Genomic DNA, 20,907 nt, shown 5'->3' on the forward strand with positions numbered 1-20,907 from the left:
CACCCAAGCCCCCAGAACCCAGGGCTAGATTTGAAGCAACGGCTACGTGCTAGCATGTAGCTAATCCAGGTGCATTCTGGGGGTTTGGCCCCACTACTCCTGTGAGCGGAGAGCAGCGTGACGTCATTTGTGGTCTCTAAATAGTGGCCAATTTCCCCCAGAATGCACCTGGATTAGCTACATGCTAGCACGTAGCCGTTGCTTCAAAACGCCACTGAGCACTTGCATTGAAATGATAGTGGGGGCGGGGCTCGTCCGCTCTCTATTTTATATATACTCTATGGGTACACCACTGTTAGCCCGCTAGGTTACTACTGTTAGCCCGCTAGGCTACCATGCGGTACACCACTTTTAGCCAGCTAGGCTACCATTCCTAGCCAGCTAGGCTACCATTCCTAGCCAGCTAGGCTACCATTCCTAGCCAGCTTGGCTACCATTCCTAGCCCGCTAGGCTACCATGTGGTCCAGTAGGATGCTTGCTTGAGTTTTTTGGCTATCGTCAATGTTGTATTAAGTCACGTTAAAAAAAAAGAAAGAAAGAAAATACAAACTTCATGTGTAAATAGGAATAGATACATAGAAGCGTCATGTATCCAGACACTATAATATTATGGCCATGAATCTAGCTAGGTTTGTGTCATTTAAAAGAAAAAGATTTCAGAAAAGAAGTTTAAACAGAAATACTGTATATGTTGTGTGTTTAAAAACATTACTGGCTCTTGGTGTTTCGTAAAAAAAAAGAAAAAAGTAATGCTGTCCATTTTTGGTCTCGCTTGCTGAAGTAATTTGTTTCTTTTTGATGATGAAGATGATGATGATGATGGTATCTGCGGGTGCAGAAGGGACGCTGTGCATGGTTTGCTGTCGGTGGTTCTCAACGGTGGGTCCTGGGACCACCACGGTGTCCAAGACGGACCCTCAACGGGTTGAAACCCAGAGTTAAATGAACCAGAGGTGGAGTAGATGGGGGGTGTAGTGTCCCAACCTGTCCAGCAGGGGGGGGTCATTGTTGAGAACCACAGATCTTTAGTGTTAGGGTTAGGTCTGTTAGATCAGTGAGTTGTGACACTTTTGGCTGCTTGACGTTTCTATCAGACCCTCTTAAAGCAGACACTGGAGGAAAAAAAACACAAAACAAACAAAACTTAAGGAGTTTTCACCTTTTTATTGCACTAAAGTTTCTACCAACACCACAGACGGCTTGGCCAAACCTTCATGGACACAACCTTAGGGTTAGGGTTAGCTAACCCTAACCTCCATGGACACCAACCTTGACAAAAAAAAAAAGGAAACCATATTTTTACGACGAGCCGAGTAAAAAAGAAAAATTGTGTGAATTGTCAGAAAATGACTTGTTATTATTAATTGTCTTGTAGCAACAATGTGTTTTAATCTCAGTGAGATACACACTCTGTACTCATTCTCATACAGGAGAATATGAACCGACATGCTCATTAATTAATTATGTTAAATATAAATGATTGTATTCAGGCATGTGGGAGGAGTTCTGTCGTCATGGTTACCACTGTCGTCTAGTTGAAGAAAAGAGTTGTGGTTCAACATGCGGTCTGGGGACAACCAGGGGGTCCAAAGCGGACCCTTAAGGGGGTCCACTTGGTTCCATTTGTACCCTGTCTTCACAGTTAAAAGGGCTTCTTATTTTAACTGTGAAAACTGGGCTCATTTTCTAGTCTACTCTGGCTCTTGTGTTCAATCCTTCACACTTTTTAATTGCTTGATTCAATATTTGTTTTTCTTTATCAGACACAGTTCCTATACACACCCATTGTTCCTATACAAACCCATTGTTCCTATACACACCCATTGTTCCTATACAAACCCATTGTAGGATATAAATACAATGTAGTGTATATAGTGTAAATGGGTGTTCCTATACAGACCCATTGTAGACCATAAAATGACCCCACATGTGTGAAAGTGAAATATCCCTTTAAAGGGGTTAGAGGGGTTTTGAAGGGGTTTCTCACTTGAAAGCATTTCCATCTACTCAGTATTTAGATATGTGATATTCATTTGATCAGACACGCCCCCTTCCTGTACAAACCCATCGTAACCTCAAACTCCACTTTAATGTTAGATTCACTGAAACTACGGGGGGGGGGGGGGCTCTGATAGAAACATTAAAATGAAATATCTGAATATTGAATCTTAAAAAGAAACAACACTCGCAAAAGCCAGAGTAGATGTGGGGAAACTATGTTACCGTAACCACTTTGTTATCCCTGTAAACAGACATCCTACTGGCAGTAAAATGGTTAACCACATGCTACTGGCAGTGAAATGGTTAACCACATGCTACTGGCAGTGAAATGGTTAACTGGCTAGTTTAATAAGATTTCCTTGTTGTCTGTTTACCTTAAGTTAATATCATTCCATTTGTTTCTATGACTCTGTTTTGTTTTCTTTTTTTATGTTTTTATTCTTTTTTTTTATAATATTTGTTTTCCTGTTGAATTTACATATTATGCTTATTTAGCTGGAGAAAAGAAATGTTTTTGTATTTCCAGATGTTTTTTTTTTTTTTTTCTTTTTTTTTCTTCAAACAAAGCACTGATCTTTGAGTTTGAATGAAGGAAATGTTTAGCTCCTCAATGACGCACGTGGTTACGTAGCACTGCTCCATATCATTATGTACGCTAAGGTCCATATCATTATGTACGCTAAGGTCCATATCATTATGTACACTAAGGTCCATAGTATTATGTACACTAAGGTCCATAGCATTATGTACGCTAAGGTCCATAGCATTTTGTACGCTAAGGGCCATAGCATTATGTACGCTAAGGTCCATAGCATTTTGTACGCTAAGGGCCATAGCATTATGTACGCTAAGGTCCATAGCATTATGTACACTAAGGTCCATAGCATTATGTACGCTAAGGTCCATAGCATTATGTACGCTAAGGTCCATATCATTATGTACGCTAAGGTCCATAGCATTATGTACGCTAAGGTCCATAGTATTATGTACGCTAAGGTCCATAGCATACATAATGCTATGGACCTTAGCATCCATAATGTTATGGACCTTAGTATAGGAGTTCTCTTTATGTATGTCTGGTCCATAGCGTTAGAAGGACTTCCCCTTAATTTGATATTTCACTTTCAAAAGAACACTTTTATCGTCTAAGCAAGCTTTTGGGAACACCCGGGACACTTTTTAAGTTGCATAATTCAGTAGCCTATTTAGATAGGTCTATTTGTTGTTGTTCACACACCCCCTTCCTATACAAACCATTTAGATAGGTCTATTTGTTGTTGTTCACACGCCCCCTTCCTATACAAACCATTTAGATAGGTCACACCCCCTTCCTATACAAACCCATTGCAACTTCAAACTCCATTTTAACCACAATAGAAACACCCGTTCTTGTTTCCGGTGACTCATACTTTTTTTAATTATTAGTATCATCAAAATAATTGTTAAAAATAAATGAAGAAAGTAATTGAAAAAATACGGCCAGCTCACGTATTCTTAGGGCAGTATGAGTCACCAGAACCAAGAACGTGTGTTTTAGATAAATCTATCGTGGTTAAAATGGAGTTTGAAGTTACAATGTATAGGAGGCGTGTGTTGAATCAAGCGACTTGAAAACTGCCCTGGGCGTTCCCAAAAGCCTGATTAGACGATGAAAAGTTGTTTTAAGTGAAATATCCCTAAAACAAGGTGGGACTTTAAGGTGTATTGGTTGATGTGAACTCCTAATGCTGTGGTCCGGTCCGGTCCGGTCCGGTGCAGTGATGAGGTTTGGACCCTGGACCAGCTGTGTTGGACTCCTCCTCCTTTTCTTCTGATTCTTGTTGACCAGTTCTTCTCCTCCTCAGTTCGTGGTTGTTGTGGTTTAGGGTTAGGGCTAACCCTAACCCTAACCCTAACCCAACAGGGGTAGGGCTAACCCTAACCCTAACCCTGTTGACCAGTTCTTCTCCTCCTCAGTTCGTGGTTGTTGTGGTCAGGGTTAGGGCTAACCCTAACCCTAACCCAACAGGGCTAACCCTAACCCAACAGGGCTAACCCTAACCCAACAGGGCTAACCCTAACCCTAACGACCTTTAACCCTAACCCTAACCCTAATCAGTTCGTGGTTGTTGTGGTCGTTGGTGAAACCTCCTGTTTGTACAGTAGCTTGTTAATATTGCAGAAAAACAAAAAAGGACGGGAAAAAATAAACTGCTTTTTTCTTTTTGTTTTCTTTTTTCAATGGAAAAGTACTCACTGGTGAGATTTTTAAAAGTGGTTTTAAAAGCCAATAAACTTTTGTAAAGAACATGCTTTGGTTTCTTCCTCCTGTCTTTCGTTGTTTTGACTCGTTTGGTTTTCTTGTTGTCGTTCTGTGCATGGAAACATTCAAGAGTAAGAATTGATTACTTTTATTACAATTATGTTATAATTTAGTAATTCATTCCATTAACTGCACCAAGTATTCCAATAATTGCACCAGAAGTCCTACTAGACGTAAACTAAAAAGTTATGCTCAAGCAGCAGCCCTATTTTTTTCAATTTAGGCATTTAGCAGACCCTCTTAATCCAGAGTTCTTTATAATAAGCGAGGTAATTGGACAAGACATCAGATTTTTGGCATTATACTTCCCATCCATCCATCCATCTTCAACTGCTTATCCGGAATCGGGTCGCGGGGGTAACAGTTCCAACTGAGACTTCCAGAGTTCCTTATCCCGAGCAACTTCCTCCACTCCCTCAGGGAGTATACCGAGGCGTTCCCAAGCCAGTGTGGAGATATAATCCCTCCATCTGGTCTTTGGTCTGCCACGGGGTCTCCCCTCACTCAGTGGGACGTGCATCGAGGACCTTCCTAGGAAGGCGCTCGGGGGGCACCCGTACTAAGATGCCCCAACCACCTAGGCTGACTCCTTTCCAAGTGTAGGAGCAGCGGTTCTACTCCAAGTCTCTCTCAAGTGACTGAACTTCTCACCCTATCTCTAAGGAGCAGCCACCCGTCTGAGGAAACCCATTTCAGCCGCTTGCACCCGCAACCTTATACTTTGGGTCATGACCCACACTTAATAGGTGAGATTGCTCGGTAGACAGAGAGCTTTGCCTTCCGGCTCAAACCAGACTGGTGGTTGATCACCTTGGGCTCTTATATTCCAACAACAATGCAATAAAACTCCTTCTGTAAGTCTGTGGCCGGGTTCACACATTTAAGGCACATGCCTTGTGCTTTACCTGGGGGGAAGGGCACCGTCCAATTAATTTCATTCCCTATGGAAGTCACATGTTTTTACGAGGCACGCTTGTCTGTGGCTTAAGGACAGCCTTAAAGGGGCCACACCATGCTTAAAAGAAATGAGCCCAATGCCTTCCTAGACTTGGGCAGATTTCAAAAGAATCACTGAAATGAAAGGTAAGGAAGAGACACTTGGAAGACCAAAAAACAAGAAAAAAAATCCTGGTATGGCCCTTTAAAGGAAGGCTTAGAGCAAGCTTGCCTCATCAAAACATGTGACTTCCATAGGGAATGAATGGGAGGCTCCACCCAGGTAAAGCATAAAGCATGTGCTTTAAATGTGTGTCCGGGGCCTGGGAATGTGAAAATAGAACCCAATGGACACGTGATGTGCTCACATTTGTACCCACTAGTTATAGAGGTTCTTTTTGAGAACCACTGTCTTAGAGATCTACAAGATCATGCTGGGGAGACAAGAATGTTATTGTATTGAATGTTAAGTACATTGTAAAGTGCTATTTAGATGGGTTAGGGTTAGGGTATAGTTTCATTTTCTTTATTTTATTAATTTAATTTACTTTTCATACTGTTCAGGCCAGGGACCCCTTAGTTGAGAGAGAGATGAAGCAGGGACCCCTTAGTTGAGAGAGAGATGAAGCAGGGACCCCTTAGTTGAGAGAGAGATGAAGCAGGGACCCCCACAACCTCTTCATAGATTCCATATATAGTTTCATTGTTTGACAGCACAGTCATCAGTGTATTTTGGATTCATGTCAATCTGCAGATATTTAACCACTTGAACCGTCAATACTTAATAAACTTGACCTTTCACTCTGTACTTGGTCTGCTCTTTCCCCCTCTACAGCAATGCTCTTTGCCAAAAATAGCAGATCTACAAGCTCACAGAGCTTGTAGATCTGCTATTTTTGGCTAAAGTTCTGGAGAATATGGACGCTAGGGTTCAAGTGGTTAATATAAAAAAGGAGAAAAAATGTATCTATCACTCAAAGATTTGGAGGACCCCCTGTAGTAACTCTGGGGACCCCCTAGGGTTCCCGGACCCCCTTGTTGAAGACCCCTGGTCTGTGGACCGTGTCAACTTAAAGGACAACTTCACCCTAAAAAACATTCAGGCTAATTTCCCTACTTATATTGATCCAAAAGTACTGTCCATGGGGTCTATTAGGTCTTATATTGATCCAAAAGTACTGTCCATGGGGTCTATTAGGTCTTATATTGATCCAAAAGTACTGTCCATGGGGTCTATTAGGTCTTATATTGATCCAAAAGTACTGTCCATGGGGTCTATTAGGTCTTATATTGATCCAAAAGTACTGTCCATGGGGTCTGTTAGGCAGAAATGCCCTTGTTGTCCAGTTTCCCCAGCAGAACCCAGCAGCTCTCACAGCTTAGCCCATTCTAATAAGCCTGATCCTTTTACACCATTTGTTGCGGTCAAAAGTGATTTTCTTTTCCATTAATCTTAATTTTGGGAAGTTATCAATCTTGCCTGAAGGCACTAGAATCAACTGAAAACCCTTTTGTATCAGTGTTTAAGGAGGTTTAGTGTTATTCTCTCATATAGGCCTATTGGTCTATTTATCATAACAAAAGAGCTTGTTAAAGATATGGCAGAAAATTACAACCTCAGAATGAAATACTACGGGTAAATTATACATTTCCTGAAAAAGTTTAACCACTTTAACCCCATGGAAAATAGCAGATCTACAAGCTTGTGAGCTAATTTTCACTATTTCTGAAATGAAATGGAGCTTCAGTGATTCATTCACAATGTGTTTGGGAGAAAGACCTCTTTTTGATCTTGAAATGAAATATTGAACCTTTGAGCTTCAACTGAATTTCCCCCTTGGGATACTAAAGGTATCTATCTATCTAAAGCTGGCCGCACACTAGCCGATAATCGGGCTATTTAATTACCCTCCCGACAATCGGGCTGCCACCGACTGAAACGGGCCCGACAATCGGGCATGAACGTCGTCTAGCGTGAGGTCTCACAGATCCACTCGGAGCCCAGCCGAGTGGCTCGGAGGACGATCGGGGGTAGCCCGACTCTTTTCAAACATGTTTGATATTTTCCTGGATCAGTGTACTGGTCTGGAATAGCAGCAGGGGACTGATTGAAAATAGGTACAGCAGCCGCTGATAGAGCAAGTCTCTGAGCATCTGAGTGACAGAGCTATCTCTTTTTCTCTCTCCACACACACACACACACACACACACACACACACACACACACACACACACACACACACACACAAAATCAATCAATCAATCAACAAAGACGTAAAACTAGGCCAAACCAATTAGTGCAAGTCTGGACTCGCTAATAACTTTCCAGCTCTGCTCTCCTCCTCCAACTCCAATTAAGTTACATTAAACTTATGGTTCTCACTCTCAAATGTATGATAAACCTGTGCATTCTCCATGTTTCCACCTCAAAATGCTGGATTACAGTTCTTCAAATGGACCACAGAACCGTCCTCTTTCTCTCTCTCTCTCTCTCTCTCTCTCTCTCTCTCTCTCTCTCTCTCTCTCTCTCTCTCTCTCTCTCTCTGGGACATTGGATTTGGATCTCTGTGCCCTCGGATCTTTTTTTAATGATTATATTTGATTGATCCATCCGCCCACACCGCGATAATTTGTTAAAAGACAGGGGAAATCATGATTGAAAGCCTATAGGCCATGGCCACTAAAGTAAAAGCAGACACGTGCCTGTCTTGAACTTGAACCTGTCTTGAACTTGAACCGTCCGTGGTGGAAGCAGCCTACAACAGCAGCTCACCCCACGTCAGTCACTTTCTCTGATGGTCCGTGCACGGTGCAGTTATGTAATCTCTACTCCTTTCAAGTTCCAATTGGCCATAGGTACAACTCGTTGTTTGATCTACCAGCTGGGTTAACAACTCCTGGCTACTCCGGGCACAGCGCCCCCCGCATAGCCAGGCGTTTCGTATTTTAACAGACAGCAGGTTTAGAAAATATGCGCGCACGTTACCTTAACTATTATAAAATAAAATGACTTTATCAAAACTGAAAATGATAAACCTGGAGCGGACATGAAAGAAACATAATGGATATAGGCCTAATAGGCCTGTCCTTTTTAAAGCATTACAGTATATTTGGGACTGAAAACTAGTCCCCCCCCCCCAAAAAAAAAGCAATACACATAAATACACTGCTTATTATTTCAAATAATGATCCACATCCATCCTCCCAGGTTGTATCATGATTGCTTGCGATGGGAATTAAAACTCAATGGTCGCGAGTTTGTTTTATATCAGCAGAAATAGTCACTACCAGTCAGTCACAGACTGGATTGGGAACAGCGCACGAGTGCAAGTAGGCCTACACGCCCACTGCCTGATCTACAAACCCTACAATGTGGCGCGGAGGGACGCAGTTTGATCTTGGAGATCTGATATGTTCTCTGCGCAACACAGTCATACGACTAATCATAAATCAGACACCATGAGAAGCACCAGCAGACAGCGCGCAGCACTTGACTTTAGCAGTGGAGAGAGAGGGGGAAAGTCGATCAGAGTTGATCCATGGATGAACATGAAACGCGTCAAAGTGAACTCATAGTCATAGTATCATTTGAAGCTTTTTTTTTTTTCGTTGCGTGAGGCAATGGTGTGTTTGTGAGTGGATAGCATAATGTGTTTGTTTGTATGTGCGTCTGCGCGCGTGTTGCAAGGCGAAGCTCTCGGAAGTCGGAACAGTGACGTTTTGTATTCATTATATAAATTATTTATTTATTATTGCTGTGTTTGGGCCCGACTCAATCGGAATAGAATCCTGTAGCGTGCGGTGCGCCCGACTGTTCAAAACGGCTAGTGTGAGCCCGTTTAGATTCTCTGGCCAGATAATCTGAAAAAATGATCCTGTAGTGTTTAATTCTACCCGATTCAGTCGGGCCCGATTATCGTGTAGTGTATGGCCAGCTTAAGACATAATAAGACATAATAAGACAGAATAAAGCCATAATAAGAAATAATCTGTTGGTAATTAGAGCTAATATATTTGATTAGACAGAAACAAAGACAGAATAGTAGAAAGAGCGAATACATTCTCTGGCACCGTCAATTACCAGAGATGCCGGTGGCATCTCTGGTAACTGCCGCGGCAGCCACCACCGCATGGACGGGCAGTTTACCGATACGGGACCTGCCGGTCCGTGCGGCGGCCGCCGGTCCTACTGGCGGGACTGCTGGTCCTATCGCCGGCGATGCAGTGCAACTGCTGGTCGAACTGCCGGTCGTGCGGCAGTGTCTGCCGCTGCAAGTTCCGTGGCAGGTGACGGTGCCAGAGAATGTATTCGCTCTTTCTACTATTCTGTCTTTTTTCTGTCTAATCAAATATATTAGCTCTAATTACCAACACATTATTTCTTATTATGGCTTTATTCTGTCTTATTATGTCTTATTATGTCTTAAAGTGTACTGTAAAAGAGGATGGGACCGACATTATCACAAAACAGATATCCTACCTCGAGTGGTACCACCGACGGCAACAAGCTGGGCACAGCTCCAGGTTTGAGACGACCACTGGTGTAGTCCGTGGCCTGGAAGTGGTCGCTGCATATCTTTTGTCTTTTCTTGGAAATGTTTGTGTATGTTATGGTGTCTGCGAGTCCAAGAGCATCTAGCCATATCTGACACAACGCTACATTGCGTGGGAAGTTGTGGAAATGTGATTTGACAGCAAGTTTACACTCGACGTTAGTGCAAGTAGGCACAAGGCAACGCATATTGTCTTCTTGTTGTGTTGTCGTTGTTTCTTCTTCGCGGGCGGCGGACTTGAATTCAACTCGGAGCGCCGAGCGGCTGGAACTAATTCCGGAAACCGGAAACCACACTACTACGTACTGTTGCGCTACAGAAAAATAGTCCCTTGATTAAAACGTCAGAACTTGAACATAAAACAAGTTATCGAAAAATGACGGCCTGCTCACGCATTAGAAGGACTATTGATTGATTGAAGACTTTATTAGAAGTTTGCATAGGAAAAGGTACAGTTTCATGACGGTACAGTTCACTGGTACAAGGTCTACTAAAAGGAGATCCATGAAAAGACTAAGCTTATTTCCACTGGAAACCATTGAAGTATCTCATATAAATATGATATCTGCAAACTTGTTTGAAAGTGTTATATCCCTTTAAAGCTATACTGTGTAAGTTGCTCAACTTGTGGTCAGTAGCTCTATAACACACCTCGGTCGCGTCCGCGTCTTTCGGACGTTTTTCGGTTCTCACACCCCGCCGCGTCTGCCTCCACCTCGCCGAGATCTATCTTTTGAGGGGTCCCTGGTTCCTGTGCGTTCAGCCATTCCGGAGATACACTCCTTCACCCATGCCTCCCTGTGCAACCGAGTATACAGACACACGGGAGACTACAAATATGGCCGCCCTAGCGACCCCACTCCAAGATGCGCTGTGATTGGCCGGCAGTGTATAACCCTCGCTGTGATTGGCCGGTAGTATGATGACGTCATTTTGCCGCGAAATTCTCCCCCCCTCACGGCTCATAGAAAACATATAAAGAGAAGGCTTTTGAAGCTGAAAATACCGGAGTGGGGGTTCTAAAACTTTAGCGATTTAACAGTTAGGACCATTTTAAGATTTGTTTTATAAAAAAGTTACATGGTATAACTTTAAGTTACAATTAAAGTGATAGTTCACCTATTTTTGACATAAAGCTGTGTGGAATACTTGCCATTAAAACAATGGTTAAAAATGTATTAATTGATTACCAGAGTCCCGTGGTCAGAGTTCTGGTCAGTTTCTAATGAATATTAAGTAGTTCCAATGGGGTGGGGCGTGGCCCAATCATTGACAATAGATAATCCACAAAACTAGCGTCATTTGTATTGTTGGCCTATTTCTACCATATAGAGCGAGGTTTCGTTCTGATCAGCTGACTGCAAAGCACCTTGTTTTGGGGAAATACGTTGCAGCGGCGTAGTGATACTGGACACAAAAAATCACACTTGTGTGAACTGAGCGGTGGAGGCTGCGTGTGTGTGTGTGTGTGTGTGTGTGTGTGTGTGCGCGTGCGTGCGTGTGTGTGTGTGTGTATTTGTGTGTGTGAATGTGAGTGTGAGTGTGCCTAGCTGGCCTGAACAACAGCGCCCCTCCCTTAACATGTGTGGTCAGAAAAGGTATAGCAGCCAGGCTACATACACCACAGGCTACATACAGACAGACAGACAGACACACACACACACACACACACACACGGATACACACACGGCCACGCTATGGAGACGGTGTGACCACCGCTCAAAAATAGTACCATGTGACAGAGGGGTCAAAGTTGAACGAAAGTTGGTCTATTTGGTAGAAATAGGTCAACAATACAAATGACGCTAGTTTTGTGGATTCATCTGTTTTTAATGATTGGGCCATGAGCCCCTGCCAAATCACCGGAACTACTTTATATTCATCTAAAACTGACCAGAACTCTGACCACGGGACTCTGGTAATGGATTAATACATTTGTAACCACTATTTTAATGGCAAGTATTTCACACAGCTTCATGTCAAAAATAGGTGAACTATCACTTTAAGGCCATGCCTTTTTGTTTGTTTGTTACCTCTATTTAGACTCGGAAATACAATTGAGCGCAAGCACTCATTTACAACGCAACCGAGACTGTACAACAATGAACAACAACATACATATATACATTTACAGACATCATTTGAAAAATCAAAAAGAGAATACTTGAAAACTGTAGAAAGTTCAAGAAACTAAAAGCTAAATTAATTAAAACATATACAGTTTAGAACAAAGGTATTAGAAACCATCATCCTAAATTGGCCTAAGGCCGGCAGATATTTTATTTTTAATGATTTTTGGAGCTTGTTCCATGCAAGTGGAGCACTGATAGAAAATGCTGCCTTGCCAAGCTCTGTAGAGCAAATGGAACCTTGAGCGTCAAAATGACGCTTGAGCGCGTCTGATAGGGACTAGGGTCTGATAGGGATTAGGGTCTGATAGGGACTAGGGTCCAGATTCAGCATTGAACAAATATAATTTGGTCTCCTCCTCTGCTGTTTTAAAATATGGCGTACCCCAAGGCTCCATCCTCGGCTCCCCCTTGGTGTTCTAATCAGCCGTTTTAATCAAGTGTCTTACCATCCATCCATCCAGCCCTCCATCCATCCATCCATCCATCCATCTTCAACCGCTTATCCGGAATCGGGTCGCGGGGGTAACAGTTCCAACTGTGACTTCCAGATTTCCTTATCCTGAGCAACTTCCTCCACTCCCTCAGGGAGTATACCGAGGCGTTCCCAAGACAGTTTGGAGATATAATCCCTCCATCTGGTCTTTGGTCTGCCACGGGGTCTCCTCCCAGTGGGACGTGCATCGAGGACCTTCCTAGGAAGGCGCTCGGGGGGCATCCGTACTAGATGCCCCAACCACCTGAGCTGACTCCTTTCCAAGTGAAGGAGCACCGGTTCTACTCCAAGTCTCTCTTAGGTGATTGAACTTCTCACCCTATCTCTAAGGGAGATACCAGCCACCTGTCTGAGGAAACCCATTTCGGCCACTTGCACCCGCGACCTTATACTTTGGGTCATGACCCACACTTCATGACCATAGGTGAGAGTAGGAAAGAAGATTGCTCGGTAGACAGAGAGTTTTGCCTTACGGCTCAACTCTTTTTTTCCTTCACAACAGTGCGATTTAACGACTGCAAAACCGCTCCTGCTGCTCCGATTCTCCGGCTGATCTCCTTCTCCGTCTTCCCCTTTCTCTCATTTGTGAACAAGACCCCGAGATACTTAAACTCCTTCACCTGGAGTAAAACCTGGAGTTTATTTCCTTGTGTAGCCCCCACAGTTAGTACCAGCCCTATTAGTATGACTGCTTGTGCGTTGGACTGGCGAGTGGGAGTCCCCGGTTCAATCCCCGCTTCCGTGCATCACTACACTTGTACTGTTTATTTATTTGTATTGTTTCTGTTTTACTCTTGCTCTGTGATGTCTGTTTTATTTCATTCTATTCACTGTGCAGCACCTTGTAACTATTGTTTTGAATGGTGCTTAATAAATACATTACCATACAAGAAGTCTACACAATTAGACAATGTAGAAGAACTGTTATTTGCATCATTGTTTGCCTGTTATCTCTGCTATGGCAACAACATCAATACAGCATGGAATATTATAATATTATATACAGAATAATATTATTATAAATATTATAATCTGTTATCTCTCCTATGACACCAACATCAATACAGCAAGGAATATTATAATATTATAATATTATACAGAATAATAATATTATAATTAAAGCTGCAAGCAGCAATGACCGGGCCCTCGCAGCTCTACCCACGTCACAAGGCCAGCAGCCAATCAGAAACCAAACAGGAAGTCAACCATTTCGACTAATTAGTGGCGTTTTGGCGCATTTTTGGCCGTTATCACGGGTCGCACTTTAACGATAGTTTAAAGTTTTTCTCAAAAAAAAAATTTGAGAAAAAAAAATTTTTGAGAAAAAAATTTGAGAAAAAAAAATTTGAGAAAAAAATTTTTTTGAGAAAAAAAAATTTTGAGAAAAAAGATTTTTGAGAAAAAAAAAATTTTGAGAAAAAAAAATTTGAGAAAAAAAAATTTGAGAAAAAAAAATTTTGAGAAAAAAAAATTTGAGAAAAAAAAACTTTGAGAAAAAAAAATTTGAGAAAAAAAAAACTTTGAGAAAAAAAAAACTTTGAGAAAAAAAAATTGAGAAAAAAAAATGTTGAGAAAAAAAAAATTTGAGAAAAAAAAAATGTTGAGAAAAAAAATGTTTGAGAAAAAAAAAATTATGACACCAGCCGCAATACAAACGGTTCATGAGTTATAGAGGCACTTCCTGTTTGGTGAAGGGCACTTCCTGTTTGGCGAAGGAAGCGTCAATTAAGGTTAAGGACTCTTAATCAAGTCATATGATACCAGCCACAACTCTGTACGATAAACGGTTGAAGAGTAACAGCCAAAAAAAGGAACAATCAAGTATGGACCAATCAGAAGAGGGGGCACTTCCTGTTTGGTGAAGGAAGTTTGACCCTTCGCCACGGGCACGCCGTTTTACGAAAACTCACGATTTTGATAACTTTTCATTGTTAAGGTGTCTTGAGTATGCCGAGCGAACTTGAAGTTGATCCGATTAACCCCCTAGGAGGAGTTCGTTAAAGTGCGACACGTGAAAACGTCCAAAAATACACCAAAACGCCACTAATTAGTCAAAATGGCTGACTTCCTGTTTGGTTTCGGACGTGGCGCCGAGAGACTTTTTTGTGAGTCCGGACATGATACAGATGTGTACCGATTTTCGTACTTGTAGGTGAAACCGTATAGTGGGGCTGTTGCGTTGAAATTTTGTAGGGGGCGCTGTTGAGCCATTAGGCCACGCCCCCTTTTATTTTTTTTTAAATACGAAAATTTTCGCCACTTGTGATGTGTGTGCAAAGTTGCGCAACTTTTGGAGTACGTTTTGCGGCTCCAAAACACGATTCATTCGGCGGAAGAATAATAATCTTTGCAAATACAATAGGGTCCTCACACACTGTGTGTGCTCGGGCCCTAAATATTATATTATGTTATCTCTCCTATGGCACCAACATCAATACAGCATGGAATATTATAATATTATATACAGAATAATATTATTATAAATATTATATTATGTGATCTCTCCTATGACATCAACATCGATACAGCATGCGGGCAGCAGTGGCTCAGGGGTAGAGCGACCGGATGGGTTCCCAGTTCGATCCCGGGCTCCCCCAGAGTTAGTGTGGAAGAGTCCTTGAGCAAGACTCTGAACCCCTAACTGCTCCTGATGAGCAGGTTGGTGCCAAGCATGGTTTCCTCTGACATCACTGTATGAGTGTGTGTGTGTGTGTGTGTGTGTGTGTGTGTGTGTGTGTGTGTGTGTGTGTGTGTGTGTGTGTGTGTGTGTGTGTGTGTGTGTAAAATAAAACATGTGACAGAGGCAGCAGTAAAGATAGCCTGCATGGTAGACTTTGTACCCTGGGTTTAAGAGGACGTTGAACCCTGTTTCTATTGTTCTCCTAAACATTCTCTCCTCTCCTCTCCTCTCCTCTCCTCTCCTCTCCTCTTCTCCCCAGGAGGAGTTGAGCTGAGAACCATGAAGGACTTAGACGTCTTAGAGCTTAGTGAGCGGTGCCCAGCGCTCCAACAAGTGGCCCAGTGTGTACGAATGTCCCTATGAGAGCTGTATGTATGCAGCTCAACCCTACATACATACATGCATGCATGCATGCATACATACATACATACATACATACATACATACATACATGCATGCATGCATGCGCGCGCGCACGCACGCACGCACGCACGTACGTACGTACGTGCATACATACATGCATACATGCATACATGCATACATGCATACATGCATACATACATACATACATCTATACATACATACATACATACATACATACATGCATACATACATACATACATACATACATGCATACATGCATACATGCATACATACATACATACATATGCATGTATGTATGTATGTATGAGGGTGTTGTTAGGGGGTCGCATTTTTCAGCATAATCTAATCTATGACCCATTGACCCACCATAAACACACACACACACACACACACACACACACACACACACACACACACACACGCACGCACGCGCACACACACACACACACACACACACACACACACACACACACACACATACACACACACACGCACACGCACACACTTTACCTAGTTTTCTGGAGTGTTGCAACCCTCTCTCTCTCTCTCATCTCTCTCTCTCTCAGTCTAGCGTCAGTGTGGTTGCAGTTCTTCCCAGCTCAAAGCAGCAGTGTGTCTTGGTCTCATAGCAGTCATGTTTATGTGGACAGTGTGTGGTGTTTTAGTGTTAGTGTTAGGGTTAGGGTTAGGGTTGTCTATGTGGGCAGTTAGTGGTGTTGTAGTGTTGGTGTTGGTGTTGGTGGTAAAGCAGTCCTGCCCGTACCTCCTAGCTGACGTCCTCTACATGCTGAGACTGATGAGCATCGGACGCAGACTGTCAGCCTTCAGACTGAACCATTACACCCTGCTAGAGCGCTTTATGGAGCATGTGGAGACCCAGCCTCACAAAGACTTTATCAGGTATTAATTATATTTATTAATTATTATTAAACTGAACCATTACACCCTGCTAGAGCGCTTCATGGAGCATGTGAAGAGACAGCCTCACAAAGACTTTATCAGGTATTAATGTTATATAATAATAATAATTAATGAACGATTACACCCTGCTAGAGCGCTTCATGGAGCATGTGGAGAGACAGCCTCACAAAGACTTTATCAGGTATTAATGTTATATAATAATAATAATTAATGAACGATTACACCCTGCTAGAGCGCTTCATGGAGCATGTGGAGAGACAGCCTCACAAAGACTTTATTAGGTATTAATGTTATATAATAATAATAATTAATGAACGATTACACCCTGCTAGAACGCTTTCTGGAGCATGTGGAGAGACGGCCTCACAAAGACTTTATCAGGTAATAATGTTATATCATTATAATGATTAATTATTATTAAACTGAACCATTACACCCTGCTAGAACGCTTCATGGAGCATGTGGAGAGACAGCCTCACAAAGACTTTATCAGGTATTAATTATATTTATTACCCGGCTTGGTTGAATGCTTGATTCTGATTGGTCAAGCGCTGAAATCAGAGGTCTGATATTCCCTGATAACAGACCATTCCGTTCTATAACAGACCGCTGCCTAATCAAAGACTCAGAACACCTGCTGCAGTCAAGCTGCACTGTGTGAATTTAGTGTCGTATCCAACATGTCAGCCATGTAAACAAATACACAGCGACATTTACAACTAAACGTTGCTCTCAAGAATGTTTTTTAAAATATTGTATGCGAGAAATAGACGACGTAGTATCAGAAAATGGATTCTATTTGATCAGCACTTCCTTGTTTTCCAAGGCGACCATGTTGTGCTGGGGGGGGGGGGGGGGGGACGCCCAGCCTGACACTTGTGGAACACTTCCAGCCGTCTGTAAACAAGGAAATACTTTGTTTTGTTTTTTAGTTTTGAGGCAAATTATTAATTTGATTTAGTAGCCGGGTAATAAGCGGGATAATGAATGGCTCCTTGGTGAATGACGATAACATCCCTTCAGCCTGATAACTCAGTCCGTCGGTCTGTTACATATCGTCATTCACCAAGGAGCCATTCATTATCCCTTACATATTTCATTATAATTGTGTGCTCGTTGAAAGCGAGCACAGGCATGTTACCTTCATTATTTATCTATCAGTCAAGTTCTCTTCCACAGTACAACGCGTTAGGGTTAGGGTATATCTTTATGTCCATATATGGTGTTACGTATGTTATCTTCATTATTTATCTATCAGTCAAGTTCTCCTCAACAGTACAAAGGCAGGGCCCTTAGCCAATGAGGTGCAGCCAAAGGGTAGATCTTTATGCCCATACATGGTGTTACATGCAAGCCCACACTGTTTCGTAGGAACAGTATTTCTAGTCATTAATTAGTGTGGTTTCCTGACAGGGCAACACATTATAGTTCTAGATCTATTAGTTTCCCTAGAACTCTAGATCTGTTAGTTTCCCTAGAACTCTAGATCTGTTAGTTTCCCTAGAACTCTAGATCTGTTAGTTTCCCTAGAACTCTAGATCTATTAGTTTCCCTAGAACTCTAGATCTATTAGTTTCCCTAGAACTCTAGATCTATTAGTTTCCCTAGAACTCTAGATCTATTAGTTTCCCTAGAACTCTAGATCTATTAGTTTCCCTAGAACTCTAGATCTGTTAGTTTCCCTAGAACTCTAGATCTGTTAGTTTCCCTAGAACTCTAGATCTGTTAGTTTCCCTAGAACTCTAGATCTGTTAGTTTCCCTAGAACTCTAGATCTATTCGTTTCCCTAGAACTCTAGATCTATTAGTTTCCCTAGAACTCTAGATCTATTAGTTTCCCTAGAACTCTAGATCTATTAGTTTCCCTAGAACTCTAGATCTATTAGTTTCCCTAGAACTCTAGATCTATTAGTTTCCCTAGAACTCTAGATCTATTAGTTTCCCTAGAACTCTAGAACTCTAGATATATTAGTTTCCCTAGAACTCTAGATCTATTAGTTTCCCTAGATCTCTAGATCTATTAGTTTCCCTAGAACTCTAGATCAGGGGTCTTCAACGTTTTCAGGCCAAGGACCCCTTAGTTGAGAAAGAGATGAAGCAGGGACCCCTTAGTTGAGAGAGAGATGAAGCAGGGACCCCTTAGTTGAGAGAGAGATGAAGCAGGAACCCCTTAGCTGAGAGAGAGATGAAGCAGGGACCCCTTAGTTGAGAGAGAGATGAAGCAGGGACCCCTTAGTTGAGAGAGAGATGAAGCAGGGACTCCTTAGTTGAGAGAGAGATGAAGCAGGGACCCCTTAGCTGAGAGAGAGATGAAGCAGGGACCCCCACAACTTTTTCATAGATTCCATATAGTTTCATTGTTTGACAGCACAATCATCAGTGTATTTTGGATTCATGTCAATTTGTGTTTTCAGATATTTAACCACTTGAACCGTCAATACTTAATAAACTTGACCTTTCATTCTGTACTTAGTCTGCTCTTTTCCCCTCTGCACCGAAGCTCTTTACTGAAAATAGCAGATCTACAAGCTCACGACAGCCCGCGTTGTGAGCTTGTAGATCTGCTATTTTTAGCTAAAGTTCTCAGGATATGGACACTAGGGTTCAAGTGGAGGACCCCCTGTAGTAACTCTGAGGACCCCCTAGGGGTCCCGGACCCCCTGTTGAAGACCTGTGTTCTAGGGAAACTTTATAGACTTAGGGTAACCTGTAACTGTTTAAATACTTTATAAACTTTATAGACTTAGGGTAACCTGTAACTGTTTAAATACTATATAAACTTTATAGACTTAGAGTAACCTGTAACTGTTTAAATACTTTATAAACTTTATAGACTTAGAGTAACCTGTAACTGTTTTAATACTTTATAAACTTTATAGACTTAGAGTAACCTGTAACTGTTTAAATACTTTATAAACTTTATAGACTTAGGGTAACCTGTAACTGTTTAAATACTTTATAAACTTTATAGACTTAGAGTAACCTGTAACTGTTTAAATACTTTATAAACTTTATAGACTTAGAGTAACCTGTAACTGTTTTAATACTTTATAAACTTTATAGACTTAGAGTAACCTGTAACTGTTTTAATACTTTATAAACTTTATAGACTTAGGGTAACCTGTAACTGTTTTAATACTTTATAAACTTTATAGACTTAGGGTAACCTGTAACTGTTTTAATACTTTATAAACTTTATAGACTTAGAGTAACCTGTAACTGTTTAAATACTTTATAAACTTTATAGACTTAGGGTAACCTGTAACTGTTTAAATACTTTATAAACTTTATAGACTTAGAGTAACCTGTAACTGTTTAAATACTTTATAAACTTTATAGACTTAGAGTAACCTGTAACTGTTTAAATACTATATAAACTTTATAGACTTAGGGTAACCTGTAACTGTTTTAATACTTTATAAACTTTATAGACTTAGGGTAACCTGTAACTGTTTTAATACTTTATAAACTTTATAGACTTAGGGTAACCTGTAACTGTTTAAATACTATATAAACTTTATAGACTTAGAGTAACCTGTAACTGTTTAAATACTATATAAACTTTATAGACTTAGAGTAACCTGTAACTGTTTAAATACTATATAAACTTTATAGACTTAGAGTAACCTGTAACTGTTTAAATACTATATAAACTTTATAGACTTAGAGTAACCTGTAACTGTTTTAATACTTTATAAACTTTATAGACTTAGAGTAACCTGTAACTGTTTTAATACTTTATAAACTTTATAGACTTAGAGTAACCTGTAACTGTTTTAATACTATATAAACTTTATAGACTTAGAGTAACCTGTAACTTAAATACTATATAAACTTTATAGACTTAGAGTAACCTGTAACTGTTTAAATACTTTATAAACTTTATAGACTTAGAGTAACCTGTAACTGTTTAAATACTATATAAACTTTATAGACTTAGAGTAACCTGTAACTTAAATACTATATAAACTTTATAGACTTAGAGTAACCTGTAACTGTTTTAATACTTTATAAACTTTATAGACTTAGAGTAACCTGTAACTGTTTTAATACTATATAAACTTTATAGACTTAGAGTAACCTGTAACTGTTTAAATACTATATAAACTTTATAGACTTAGAGTAACCTGTAACTGTTTAAATACTTTATAAACTTTATAGACTTAGAGTAACCTGTAACTGTTTAAATACTTTATAAACTTTATAGACTTAGAGTAACCTGTAACTGTTTTAGACTTTATAAACTTTATAGACTTAGAGTAACCTGTAACTGTTTAAATACTTTATAAACTTTATAGACTTAGGGTAACCTGTAACTGTTTAAATACTTTATAAACTTTATAGACTTAGAGTAACCTGTAACTGTTTTAATACTATATAAACTTTATAGACTTAGGGTAACCTGTAACTGTTTAAATACTTTATAAACTTTATAGACTTAGAGTAACCTGTAACTGTTTTAATACTTTATAAACTTTATAGACTTAGAGTAACCTGTAACTGTT

The 20,907-nt window shown here is 40.8% G+C and overlaps 1 protein-coding gene across 1 annotated transcript in view; it reads left to right on the plus strand.

Moving 5' to 3' along the window:
• Positions 1-5,501: 5,501 nt before the first annotated feature.
• LOC308293621 (long-chain fatty acid transport protein 2-like) overlaps positions 5,502-20,907 on the plus strand; it is a gene marked incomplete at both ends in the record, with an annotated part of 50,127 nt that continues 34,721 nt past the window's right edge. Inside the window, 3 exons of the mRNA XM_080736216.1 lie at positions 5,502-5,523; positions 15,358-15,443; positions 16,234-16,382. Of these exons, the coding sequence (XP_080592342.1) occupies positions 5,502-5,523; positions 15,358-15,443; positions 16,234-16,382 (257 nt within the window). The remainder of the gene's footprint in view (positions 5,524-15,357; positions 15,444-16,233; positions 16,383-20,907) is intronic.

The sequence above is a fragment of the Nannobrachium achirus genome (assembly GCF_963921795.1).
Source record: "Nannobrachium achirus genome assembly, chromosome: 11".
Classification (NCBI taxonomy): Eukaryota; Metazoa; Chordata; class Actinopteri; order Myctophiformes; family Myctophidae; genus Nannobrachium; species Nannobrachium achirus.